Source organism: Lagopus leucura, unplaced genomic scaffold (genome assembly GCF_019238085.1).
Source record: "Lagopus leucura isolate 7727_CA_CO unplaced genomic scaffold, USGS_WTPT01 34937-0_obj-0_obj, whole genome shotgun sequence".
Lineage (NCBI taxonomy): Eukaryota > Metazoa > Chordata > Aves > Galliformes > Phasianidae > Lagopus > Lagopus leucura.
Genome location: NW_024964443.1, coordinates 1 through 10874, shown reverse-complemented (window position 1 = coordinate 10874; position 10874 = coordinate 1). Strand labels below are relative to the sequence as shown.

General features: G+C 63.1%; 2 protein-coding genes across 2 annotated transcripts; one reads left to right on the top strand and one right to left on the bottom strand.

The window, feature by feature from the left end:
• Window positions 1–949: 949 nt before the first annotated feature.
• On the top strand, window positions 950–5596 carry SHMT2 (serine hydroxymethyltransferase 2). Its single transcript, XM_042892089.1, has 11 exons — window positions 950–1169; window positions 1259–1338; window positions 1937–2137; window positions 2222–2303; window positions 2837–2959; window positions 3053–3192; window positions 3426–3591; window positions 3695–3794; window positions 4214–4369; window positions 4844–4951; window positions 5241–5596. Exons 1-11 carry the CDS (start codon window positions 1032–1034, stop codon window positions 5366–5368), a joined length of 1422 nt encoding a protein of 473 aa, XP_042748023.1. The 5' UTR covers window positions 950–1031; the 3' UTR covers window positions 5369–5596.
• A 673-nt stretch (window positions 5597–6269) lies between these two features.
• Window positions 6270–10659, bottom strand: NDUFA4L2 (NDUFA4 mitochondrial complex associated like 2). The gene is made up of 4 exons (XM_042892090.1): window positions 10550–10659; window positions 7403–7491; window positions 6520–6580; window positions 6270–6439 (listed from the first exon to the last, which is right to left on the bottom strand). The coding sequence occupies exons 1-4, from the start codon at window positions 10604–10606 to the stop codon at window positions 6383–6385; spliced, it is 264 nt and encodes an 87-aa protein (XP_042748024.1). The 5' UTR covers window positions 10607–10659; the 3' UTR covers window positions 6270–6382.
• Window positions 10660–10874: the final 215 nt, after the last annotated feature.

Genomic DNA, 10874 nt, shown 5'->3' with positions numbered 1-10874 from the left:
CCCCCCCCCCCCCCCCTTTCTCCTCGCCCATCTCCTCTTGGCAGCCCCCGCCCCCACGCACACACCTCGACCTTTGCATCCATCCCAAAGTCCCCGACCGCCCCCTCCCCCCAACCCCTCCTTTGTCCCCCCCGCCCCCCGTCCCTCTCCCCGGCCTTGGCCGCTGTCCCCACTGTGGGGCGATCCAGGGGGCGGCTCCGTTCTGTGCCCTCTCCGAGGCCGGGTGATGCAATGGGGCGGCGTCGGTTACATCACCTGCACGTGTGGGGCAGCACCGGGTTGACCCCTCAATGTGGGGGGGAGGGAGGAGGGGGGTGTCCGCCGTGCCCCCACGTGCACAGCGCCCACGTGCAGCCCTGTGCATGCATGCCGATCACCTGCAGCAGGTTGCTCCTCGCACGAGCATGCATCTCTTTGCACAAGCATGCAACTCTGTGCATCCACACTCACTGCCTGCAGCAGGTTCTGCCTTGCACGAGCATACAGCTCTTTGCACAAGCATGCAACTCCATGCACACACACTGTTGCTTTCAGCAGTTGGTCTTTGAACTGCCGTGCAGCTCTATGCACGCATGCTGGTCACCTGCAGCAAGTTGCTCTTTGCACAAGCATGCATGCATCTCTGTGCACACGCTTGTTGCCTGCAGCAGGTTCTGCCTTGCACAGGCATTCAAGCTCTATGCTCATGCTTGTTGCGTGTAGCGGGTCACTCTTTGCACTAGCATGCTGCTCTTTGCACAGCCATGCAACTCTATGCATGCACACTAGTTGCCTGCAGCAGGTTGCTCCTTGCACAAGTTGCAGCTCCATGCATGCACCTGCGGGAGCTGAACCTGTGGGTCGCAGTGACCTCAGGATGGTCCCACTTGCTCCGTGTCACCCCCCCCTCACACACCGCATCCCATGACGGGATGGGGGGCTGTTCGGGGGGTGTCAGGTGCAGCAGCTCAGCCCCTCCCCCTCCCCTGCAGGCCCTGCAGCGATGCATCCCTCGGGGTGCCTGCAGCTGGAGGGCGCAGCATGGAGCAGCGATGGCAGCCCCTGGCCATGCGCCCCCCCCCAGCTGGACGGGACAGGAGAGCCTTGCAGACAGCGATCCCGAAGTTTGGGGTTTGGTGCAGAAGGAAAAGGACCGGCAGTGCAGGGGGTTGGAGCTCATTGCATCCGAGGTGGGGAGCAGGATGTGCAGGGGGGACATGGGGGGGATCCTGCAGCATGGAGCTGATGCTGAGCCTCCAACAAACCCCTCCTGGCCCAGAATTTCTGCAGCCGTGCAGCACTGGAAGCGTTGGGCTCCTGCCTTAATAATAAGTACTCAGAGGGGTACCCAGGAAAGAGGTAATGGGGGGGTGATGGGGGTGATGGGAGGGGGTGATGGGGTGAGGGATGGTGGGGGTTATGGGGAAGTGATGGGGAGGGGTGTGATGGGGGCGCGACGGGGTGGGGGATGATGGAGGAGTGATGGGGAGGTGATGGGAGGGGGTTATGGGGGGGAATGATGGGGAGGGGGCAGATGGGCAAAGGATGATGGGGATGTGCTGGGGATGGGGGGGAGGGGGATGATGAGGAGAGGGAGATGGGGAGGGGGTTGGTGGGCAAAGAGTGATGGGGGGTGATGGGGGTTATGGGGAGGGTGATGGGGAAAGGGATGGGGTGGTCATGGGGGTGAGGGAGAGGGGAGGGAGCTCAGGAGCAAAGAGTGATGGGGGGCAGGTGGGGAGGGGGTGATGAGGAGTGATGGGGAGGGGGGTGATGGGGAAGGTGGGGAAGTAGGTGAAAGGAGGATGATGGGGCGGGTGATGGGGGGTGATGAGGGTGATGGGGAGGGGGTCGATGGGGTGGAGGGGTGATGGGGGCTGGTTAAGGTTGGTTAATGGTGGTGGGAGGTGATGGGAGGCACTGAGCCCCACCTGCCCGCATCCCCTCCCAAAAAAAGGTACTACGGGGGGGCCGAGGTGGTGGACCAGCTGGAACTGCTGTGTGAGCAGCGGGCGCTGGAGGCCTTCGACCTGGACCCACAGCTGTGGGGGGTGAATGTGCAGCCCTACTCTGGCTCCCCGGCCAACTTCGCTGCTTACACCGCTGTGCTGCGACCCCACGACCGCCTGATGGGGCTGGATCTGCCCGACGGGGGCCAGTGGGTGCTGGGGGCACTGGGGGGGTTGTGGGCTTGGGGGTTGGGGGTATAACCCGATGCCATCCTGGACCCCCATCCCTGCAGCCTCACACATGGGTATATGACGGATGCTAAGAGGATCTCGGCCACGTCCATCTTCTTTGAGTCCATGCCCTATAAGCTCGATGTGAGTGCGGTGCGGCTGTGGGGGGATTGGGAGGGGAATGGCTCAGCTGCCTCCATGTGCTGTGTCCCAGGGCTGTGGGGCACTGCGAGGTGCTCCAGCAAGCCGTCTGTCCCTCTGCCTGTTTGTCTGACCCTCTGTTTGTCCTTTCATCCCTCTGTCCATCCATCTGGCCCTCGGTCCGTCCTTCTGTTTGTCCTTCCGTCCCTCTGTCCCTCCGTCCACCCCTCCATCTGTCTGTCCCACCATCCCTCTGACCATCCTTATGTCCCTTTATCCCTCCATCTGCCCCTCCGTCCATCCCTCTGTCCATCCATCCATCCCCTCCGTCCCTTCATCCGTCTGTGTCTGTGTCCTCTACCTATCCCTCTGTCTGTCCACCTGTCCATCCATCTGTCCCTCCGTCCATCTCTCTGTCTCCATCTTTCCATCCATCCCTCCGTCCTTCTGTCCGTCCCTCTGTGTGCCCTTTCATTCATCTGTCCGTCCCTTTCTTTGCCCCTCCATCCGTCTGTCCATCTGTCTGTCCCTCCCAGCCTGCCACAGGTCTCATAGATTACGCTCAGCTGGAGGTGACGGCTCGTCTGTTCCGTCCCCGCATCATCATTGCCGGCACCAGTGCCTACGCGAGGCTCATCGACTACGGGCGTATGAAGAAGGTGGGGGGCTGATGGGGGGGGTCTGTGGTGGGGTGGGTGCTGGTGCGGGATGGGTGCTGCGCCGGGGCTGGTTGCTGACCTCCGTGCCCACAGCTGTGTGAGGAGCTGCGTGCCTTCCTGCTGGCTGACATGGCGCACATCAGCGGCTTGGTGGCTGCCAAAGTCGTCCCGTCACCCTTTGAGCACGCAGACCTGGTGACCAGCACCACGCATAAGACATTGCGCGGGGCCAGGTGGGGTGCAGGCCTGGGGCACAGAGCGGAGCTGGGTGTTCGCGTTGGGTAGGGGGTGTGCTGTGGGCAGCTGGTGTGCTATGGGGCAGCCCCCAGGCCGTGGGGCGGGTGGCATGCTGAAGGCACTATGCTATGGGGCGGCCTGTTGGCCATGGGGCAGGCGGCATGCTGCGGGCAGATGGTTGGCCATGGGGCAGATGGTTGGCCATGGGGCTGCGCTCTCCCCCTTGCAGGTCTGGCCTCATCTTCTACCGCAAGGGTGTGCGCTGGGTGGAGCAGAAGACAGGCCGGCAGACACTGTACGACCTGGAGGACAAAATCAACTTCGCCGTCTTCCCCTCACTGCAGGGCGGGCCCCACAATCACGCCATCGCTGCCGTGGCTGTGGCCCTCAAACAGGTGTGGGGCAGCCGTGGGGCTGGGCAGGGCTGCTGTGGGGCTCCATGCTGACGGCTGCGCTCGGCGTGCTCTCCCCCTCCCCCATCCCCATCCCCACATCTAGGCCAAGTCGCCCCAGTTCCGGCAGTACTGCCTGCAGGTGCTGCGCAACGCCAAGGCCATGGCCAGGGCTCTGCTGCAGCGCGGCTACACGCTGGTGTCAGGTAGGGTCTGCTGTGGGGAGGATGCGGCACTGCGGCGTGGGGGGGCAGGAGTCTGATGGGGGGTGGGGGGCTGGTGGGGGATGGGGGTCTGATGTAGGGTGGAGGTCTGATGTGGAGCAGGGGTCTGATAGGGGTGGGGGTCTGTTGGGGGGTGGGAGTCTAATTGGGGACAGGGGATCTGTTGGGAGGTAGGAGTCTGATGTGGGTTTGGGGTCTGGTAGGGGCTGGGGTCTAATATGGGGCAGGGTCTGATGGGGGGGCAGAGGTCTGGTGGAGGATGGGGGTCTGTTGGGGGTCTGAGATCTGATGGGGGGGGTCTGATGGGGGGCACGGGGCTGGTGGGGGATGGAGGTCTGATGGAGGATGGGGGTCCGGTGTGGGGCAGGCCGCCTGTCGCTCAGCTCTCCCTGGGCTCCCAGGGGGCACCGACAACCACCTGGTCTTGGTGGACCTGCGGCCCAAAGGCATTGATGGAGCCCGGGCTGAGCGCGTCCTGGAGCTCGTATCGATCACAGCCAACAAGAACACCTGCCCAGGGGACCGGAGCGCCCTCACCCCTGGGGGGCTGCGCCTGGGTGAGGGGCTGCCCCTTCCCCCCTGCGTGTCACCCCTCTGTGGGATTTGGGGCTGCTTTGTGGCTTGGAGGGCAGGACCCCAAAGGGACATTGGGATCCCCTTGGTGGGTTTGGGTTCCCCATAGTGAGTTTGGGGTCCCTTTGGTGGGTCTGAATCCCCTTTGTCATGTTTTGGTCCCCCTTTGGTGAGTTTGGGGACCCCCTTTGGTGGGTTTGGGTCCCCCATTGGCAGTTTGGTGTCCCCTTAGTGCATCTGGCTCCTCTGGGTGAATTTGGTGTCCCTTTGGTGGGTCTGGGTCCCTCTCAATGGTTTTGGTCCCCCAAGGTGAGTTTGGGGTCCCTCTTTGGTGGGTTTTGATTTCCTATAGTGAGTTTGGGGTCCCCTGGATGGATTTGGGTCCCTTGGGTTGATGTGGGTCCTCCCCAGCCGTGCCGCCCCCTGCCTCACCCCCTAACAATCCCCTCTGCCCCCAGGGACACCCGCGCTGACTTCGCGTGGCTTCGGGGAGGAGGATTTCCATAAAGTGGTGGAGTTCATCGATGAGGGCATCGCGGTGGCCTTGGATGTGAAGAGCAAAACCAGTAAGAGCCCCCCAACCCCCTCCCAACCCCAAACCGGACAGCACTGGGCGGGATGGATGGGGGGTGGGCTGATACGCTTCTCCCACAACCCCAAACATGGGCAAGGAGCTGCAGATGGGCCTGGATGGATGGATGGATGGATGGATGGATGGATGGATGGATGGATGGAGGGCTGCTGTTTTTCTCCCACCCCACCCTTAAACATGGGTATGGGGCTACAGCTAGGCGGGATGCATTGGAGGCTGCTGTGGCCCCCCCCCCCCAAACCCCACATCCAACCCTCCCCCAGGTAAGCTTGCAGACTTCCAGGCCTTCCTGCTGCGGGATGCAGAGACGCAGCAGCGCTTGGCGGAGCTCCGCCGACGTGTGGAGAGCTTCGCCCGCACCTTCCCCATGCCCGGCTTCAGCGACCACTGAGCGGGACCCCCCCCACGCTGGGGGGTGATGGGGGTATCATCCCCCCCCCAGCTGCTGCACTTCAGCCCCTCGATTTGGGGTTCCCTTCCCCCCGTTTAGTGTTAAAGTGTAGGGACCAATTGCTATGGGGTGGGACAGCTCCCACCCACCCCTCCGCCTCCTCTGCCTCCCCCCCTTACCTCTTTTCTATGGGGGAGGGGGAGTTGCTAATAAAAGTGGGGGGGCTGAGCCTGCGTGTGTGGAGGTGTGTGTGATGGGGGAGTGGGGCAGGGACTCCCCTGCTGTCCCCCATTGCCCCCTATACTTCAGTGCCTCTCCCACTCCGGTGTCCCTTCCACCCCAGTGCCCCCCCTTACCCCAGAACCCCCACCATTATGCCAGTGCCCCCCATACCCCAGTGCCCCCCTTGCCTCCCCCCTTAGCCCATTGCCCCCCTCCTCTACCCCGTTGTCCCCCCTTGCCCCATTAATTGACCTCCCACCTCACTGCCCCCATCCCATACCCCAATTGCCCCCCCTTACCCCATTGCCCCCCCCCCACCTGAAGGCAGCCTACCCCTCTGCCCACACCACACATCAACCCGCCTCTCTCCAACCCCATTGGCCAAAGCAAACCACACAGCAGCAGCCAGGACCCCCCCCACACTCCCCAGCCCCCCCCAGGCCGTGTCATGCTGCACGTAATTCACATTTTGGAGGGGGGGTTGGGGGCAGGACGGGACAAATATGAATGCACTGCGGGTGTTTGCATCGCTTCCCATCCCCATTTCCTGCTTCACCCCCTGGGGGCGGGACCCTGGTGAGCCCCCCCAAGCGTGGGAGAGCGGAAGCACAGGGCTGGGGGGGGCCAGAGCCCCCCCCCCAAGCCCTTATGGGGACACTGTGAGCCTGGGAAACCAGACTGCACCCCCCTGGGAATTTATTGCTGCCCGGTTCATGCAGGAGGTGTGAGCTGGGGGAGAACAAGGAGCACAACGTGGGGGGAGGGGGTTGCAGGGCAGCTGCATGGGGCTGCTCAGAAGCTGGGCCGCTCCTTCTTGAGGTTCTTGTAGTCGGTGGAAACCGCTATGAACTGCAAAGAGCAGAGAGGTGAGAGGGGCTGCACTCGCCTGCAGAGCCCCCCCCACCCCCCCAGTCCATCCCACTGCTCACTTTGTACTGGTCGGTGGGGCCCAGCTTGTTCCACGGCTCAGGGTTATTCTTTCGGTCCCAGCTGCAAGAAGCAGTGGGACTGTGGGCACACAGGAGGTGTGTGGGGAGGGGAGGGGGCAGGACCCCTGCACCCCATAAGCACCCCCAGGCTAATGGGCACCCTACAGCCCCATAAGCACCCCCCAGTTCCACAGGTCCCCACCAGCCCCATAGGCACCCCTAGTCCCCATATGCACCCCCAGCCCCGTAGGCTCCCCATTCTGCCCCTGCAGGCTCCATGCAGTGACAACCCAGCTCCATCCTGAGGGCCGGGGGCTGTGCCCAGCTTTGGACCACAGGCAGCAGTGGGATGGGTCCCGGGTGGCCATAACTCCTGCCATTAACTGGGGGGGCACACCTGGTCCTGTGCCCTCCTCCCATAGGTCCTCACTGTGCTGCCTCCCACCGATCCCATCCTTGCTCCCCCTTCCATCCCTGCTGTCTGTCCGCCCGTCCATCACTCAGGCCATCAGTCCCTGTCCATCTGTCCATCACCATCCTCCCTCTATCCATCATCACTGTCCGTCCATCTATCACATCCCTCTCTGCTTCACCTCCCCCCCCCCCCCCCCCAAGCATACATCCCCAGAGCTGAAGGGGTCCTTAAACCCCAGCCCCAGCCCCACATCTTCAGGGCTGGAGGGGTCCTTAAAACTCCCCCTCCAAACCCACATCTCCAGAGCTGGAGGTGTCCTCACAGTCCCCCCAACCTCCCCTCTCCAACCCCACATTCCCAGGACTGGAGGGGTCCTGAAACCCCACGTGCTGGGGTAGAACAGGGGGTCCCCCCTCACCTCTCACCCCCTGGTGCTTCAGAGCACTGTGACCCCCCCGTGCCCCATACCTGATGTCGGGGCTGTACAGTGCCAACCTGAGCAGGTACAGCACAGCGCTGCCCAGCCCCACGCTGATGAAGCCAATGAGGGGAACGAGCTGCAGGGAGAGGGAGAGAGATGAAAAGTACCCCCAATAAAATGAATATTTATCAGGGCGGCTGGAGAGTGAAAGGGAGAGCTGACAACGCCAGGAGATTTACAGGGGAAATATGGCAGAGCAATCCTGTAGCGGGGCTGTGGTACACAGTGTAGCTGTCAGCTTGAGTGACTGAATTAAAAGAGGGAGAGAAAAATCGGCTCATGGTGGAGAGGAATTGGGCTCGGAATGAGAAATCACTTCCTTCCCTCCTGCACTGCATCCAATCCTGCGCTGCATCCATTTCTGCACCGCATCCCCTCCTGCACCACGTCCTGCCCTGCGTCCCTTCCTGTACTGCATCCCGTGCTGCACTGTTCTGCCTTGCACTGCTCTCCTGCACCACATCCCCTCCTGCACTGCATCCCCACCACCACCACGTCCCCTCCTGCACCCCTCCCTTCCTTCATTGCATCCCCTCCTGCACCACATCCCATCCTGCACCACGTCCCTGCACCGTGTTCTGCCCTGCACCACACTCCCTCCAGCACTGCTCCCCTCTGTGCTGCATCCCCTCCTGCACTGCATCCCTTCCTGCACTTTGTCCTGCCCTGCACTGCATCCCCTCCACCAGATCCTCTCCTACACTGCATCCCATCCTGCACCATGTCCCACCCGTACCCTCCTGCCATGCACTGCATCTCCTCCTGCATTGCATCCATTCCTGCCCCACGCCCCCTCCATCCCTGCACATCCTTCTGCCCTCCCACCTTCCCCCACCAACTGCTGGATGCTTCCAGCCGCCTGCAGCTCCGGACAACAACACGGGGGGAGGCACTCAGTGTCGTCGTCCCCCCCCCCCAACGCCACCACATCTTCGTGGCACCGATCCGAGAGCACACAAAGCCCTCATCACTCCATCACGCAGAGCGGAGCTCGGGCTGCCCACCACCTCCCCTCCTCGTGCTGCCGTTCCGCACTGCCCGGGGGGACGAGGCCTCAATCGCGGTGGATCCGCAGCGCTGCTGACCTCCCCCGAATCGCGGTGCTGCCGGAGTAATGAGGCTCTGTCAGTGCTCACCCCTGGGACGCCAGCCGCGGCCGTTCGCTCTCCGTGCCCATTAAACGGCACCGCTTTTCTTTGCCCACACCTGAGCTCGGCCGTGGACCAGCAGCATCGCTTGGCCACACGTTTCCTGCTGCCCTCCTGCCTCAGTTTCACCACTTGTGCGAGGATGGATGGCTGGAACCGTCTCCTGTCTGCTCCTTTACAACACTGCTGTGTGGCTGTGGTCCCCGTCCCCCCCCGCTCACCCTCCACCCCTTTGTGCTGCACCCCCACCCCGTTTGACCCCCATGGCCACAGCTTTGGAGCTCAGAGCGATCAGCAGCTGTTGTCTGTGCCTCCGTGTGCCCATCATCACCATCTGCTGCTGACACCTTCTGCCTAATTAACACCTGGGAAGAACTAAGGGGCCAACCCCCCCCCTCCCCAAATAAATAAGACATTGTGAGTGATGACTGTAGGCTTACAGCCCTGCAGAACCGTCCAGGAGGGCTCAATTTGAGCCCCAGTGGTGGGACTGCAGTGCACCCCCACCCCACAACCATCACTGGGATCCCCACAGGGCTCTGCTGCTGCACCCATTGCAAACGAGTGCAGGTGAAGGCTGAGCAGCCCCTGCCAACGGGCAGCTGCTGCGGGGCTGAGGCGCTCCCAATGCAGTGCAATGCGCCTGCAGTGCCACGCTGCTCTCCATGCACCTCCGTGCAACCCCTGCAGCTGTTGGTGGCTACTTCAGGGCTTCCAGCACCGGCAGTGGGACCGTTAGTTCCCCCCCATAGGGATATTGAGGTGTGAGCAGTTCCACGTCCCGCTGTGCGGCTCCACATCACCCCATAGCGCGGTGCCCCCGCCCCATCGCAGCGCCCGTCATCTTTTCCAGACTGGCAACGCCGCTCCTCGCACCGCTGCCAAATGCCGACGTGACTCAGAGCCACACTCAGCCGGAGCCCTGTGCACGTCCCCAGTCCTGGGGGGGAGGAGGGGGTTGGGGTCTGAGACCCCCCCCATAGGGCTCCTGGAATGGGGGGGGCCTCGCTCAGCTGTGGGGTTTTGGGGGGGATCTGGTGGGCTGTGGCTTTGTGTGCAAATGCTCTGCTTGTGTCGGTGGGGATGGGGGTGGATCAGAGGTGGGGGTGCTGCCCCAAACCTGGGCTGTGGGGTCGGATAGGGCTCGGATTAAATTCCCCTTCATGTCCCCTCCAGAGGGGTCTCCAAATCAGGGGGATGTGAGGTGAGGGTGGATGTGAGCTGCCGCAAGCGCACAGAGCACAACCCAGTGCCACCCTGCAGCCCTGAGGTGTCAGATGGAGGGTATGGGGTCAGTTGGGAGACATGGGGTCAGTAAGAGCCTGCAGCACCCCAATAGGGTCAAACGTGGGGTGTGGGGTGGGTCAGGAGGGCTGTGCTGCACCCCAAAGGGGTCAGATGTGGGGCACAGAGTGGGTTAGGAGTATCCTGCAACACCACAGTGGGGTCAGATGTGGGTATGAGGTGGGTTAGGACTGTGCTGCACCCCAATAGGGTCAGATGTGGTGTATGAGGTCAGGCAGACACTGCAGCACCCCAGTGGGGATAGATGTGGGGTGCAGGATGGGTCAGGCGGACCCTGCTGCACCCCAGTAAGTTGGATATAGGGTATGGGGTGGGGCAGGAGGACCCTGCTGAACCCAATGGGGTCAGATGTGGGGTGCCAGGTGGGTCAGATGTGGGGTAATGGGGTGGATCAGGAGGTCCATGCTGCACCCTTGGGGGGCAGATGTGGGGCACAGGGTGGGATGGGACCCCCAGCACGTGGGGGATGCTGAGAACTGGGGGGGGTTGAGGGCAGGGAACAGCCATGGGGGGCACAGAGAGGGATATGTGGGGATGGGGAAGGCAGCAGGGGGTGGAGAAGGAGTTGGGGAGGAGGAAGTGGGAGCAGATCCAGGGAGGGGAGAAACCCCCTGGGATGGGGGGGGGGAGTCCCGGGGTGTAGGGAGTCCGGAGTGGGGGGGGGGGGGGGGGCTCACTCACGCCCGGGTGCCGCTTGACGTGCCGGGAGAACATCGCTCCGAGCAGTGCGCCCTTCATGGCCGAGCCGGAGGAGCTGCGGGTGGGGAACGGAGCTGCGGGGACGGGACGGACGGGGCGGAACGGGACGGACGAGGAACCCACGGGGCACGGCCTTCACACGGCTCCCCCCCCCCCCCAGCCACCCTCCCACGCATCCTCCTCCCCTCCTCTCTCCCCTCCCCGTGCCTCATCTTCCCCATTCGAACGGCACCGACCCCACCTGAACCTGAACTCGGCACAGCGCTGCCGGGCGATGGATGAGCGCTGCGATTTGTTCCGACAACTT

What these genes read in the sequence shown, in the direction of transcription:
- SHMT2 (XM_042892089.1), top strand. Translation starts at nt 1,032, where the DNA reads ATGGCAGCCCCTGGCCATGCGCCCCCCCCCAGCTGGACGGGACAGGAG. An exon ending in GAGGGGTACCCAGGAAAGAG is followed by an intron (nt 1,339 to 1,936) that starts GTAATGGGGGGG and finishes TCCCAAAAAAAG; the next exon opens with GTACTACGGGGGGGCCGAGG. An exon ending in TGGCTGTGGCCCTCAAACAG is followed by an intron (nt 3,592 to 3,694) that starts GTGTGGGGCAGC and finishes CCCCACATCTAG; the next exon opens with GCCAAGTCGCCCCAGTTCCG.
- NDUFA4L2 (XM_042892090.1), bottom strand. Translation starts at nt 10,606, where the DNA reads ATGAAGGGCGCACTGCTCGGAGCGATGTTCTCCCGGCACGTCAAGCGG. An exon ending in ACGTCAAGCGGCACCCGGGC is followed by an intron (nt 7,492 to 10,549) that starts GTGAGTGAGCCC and finishes CTCTCCCTGCAG; the next exon opens with CTCGTTCCCCTCATTGGCTT. An exon ending in GCCCCACCGACCAGTACAAA is followed by an intron (nt 6,440 to 6,519) that starts GTGAGCAGTGGG and finishes TGCTCTTTGCAG; the next exon opens with TTCATAGCGGTTTCCACCGA.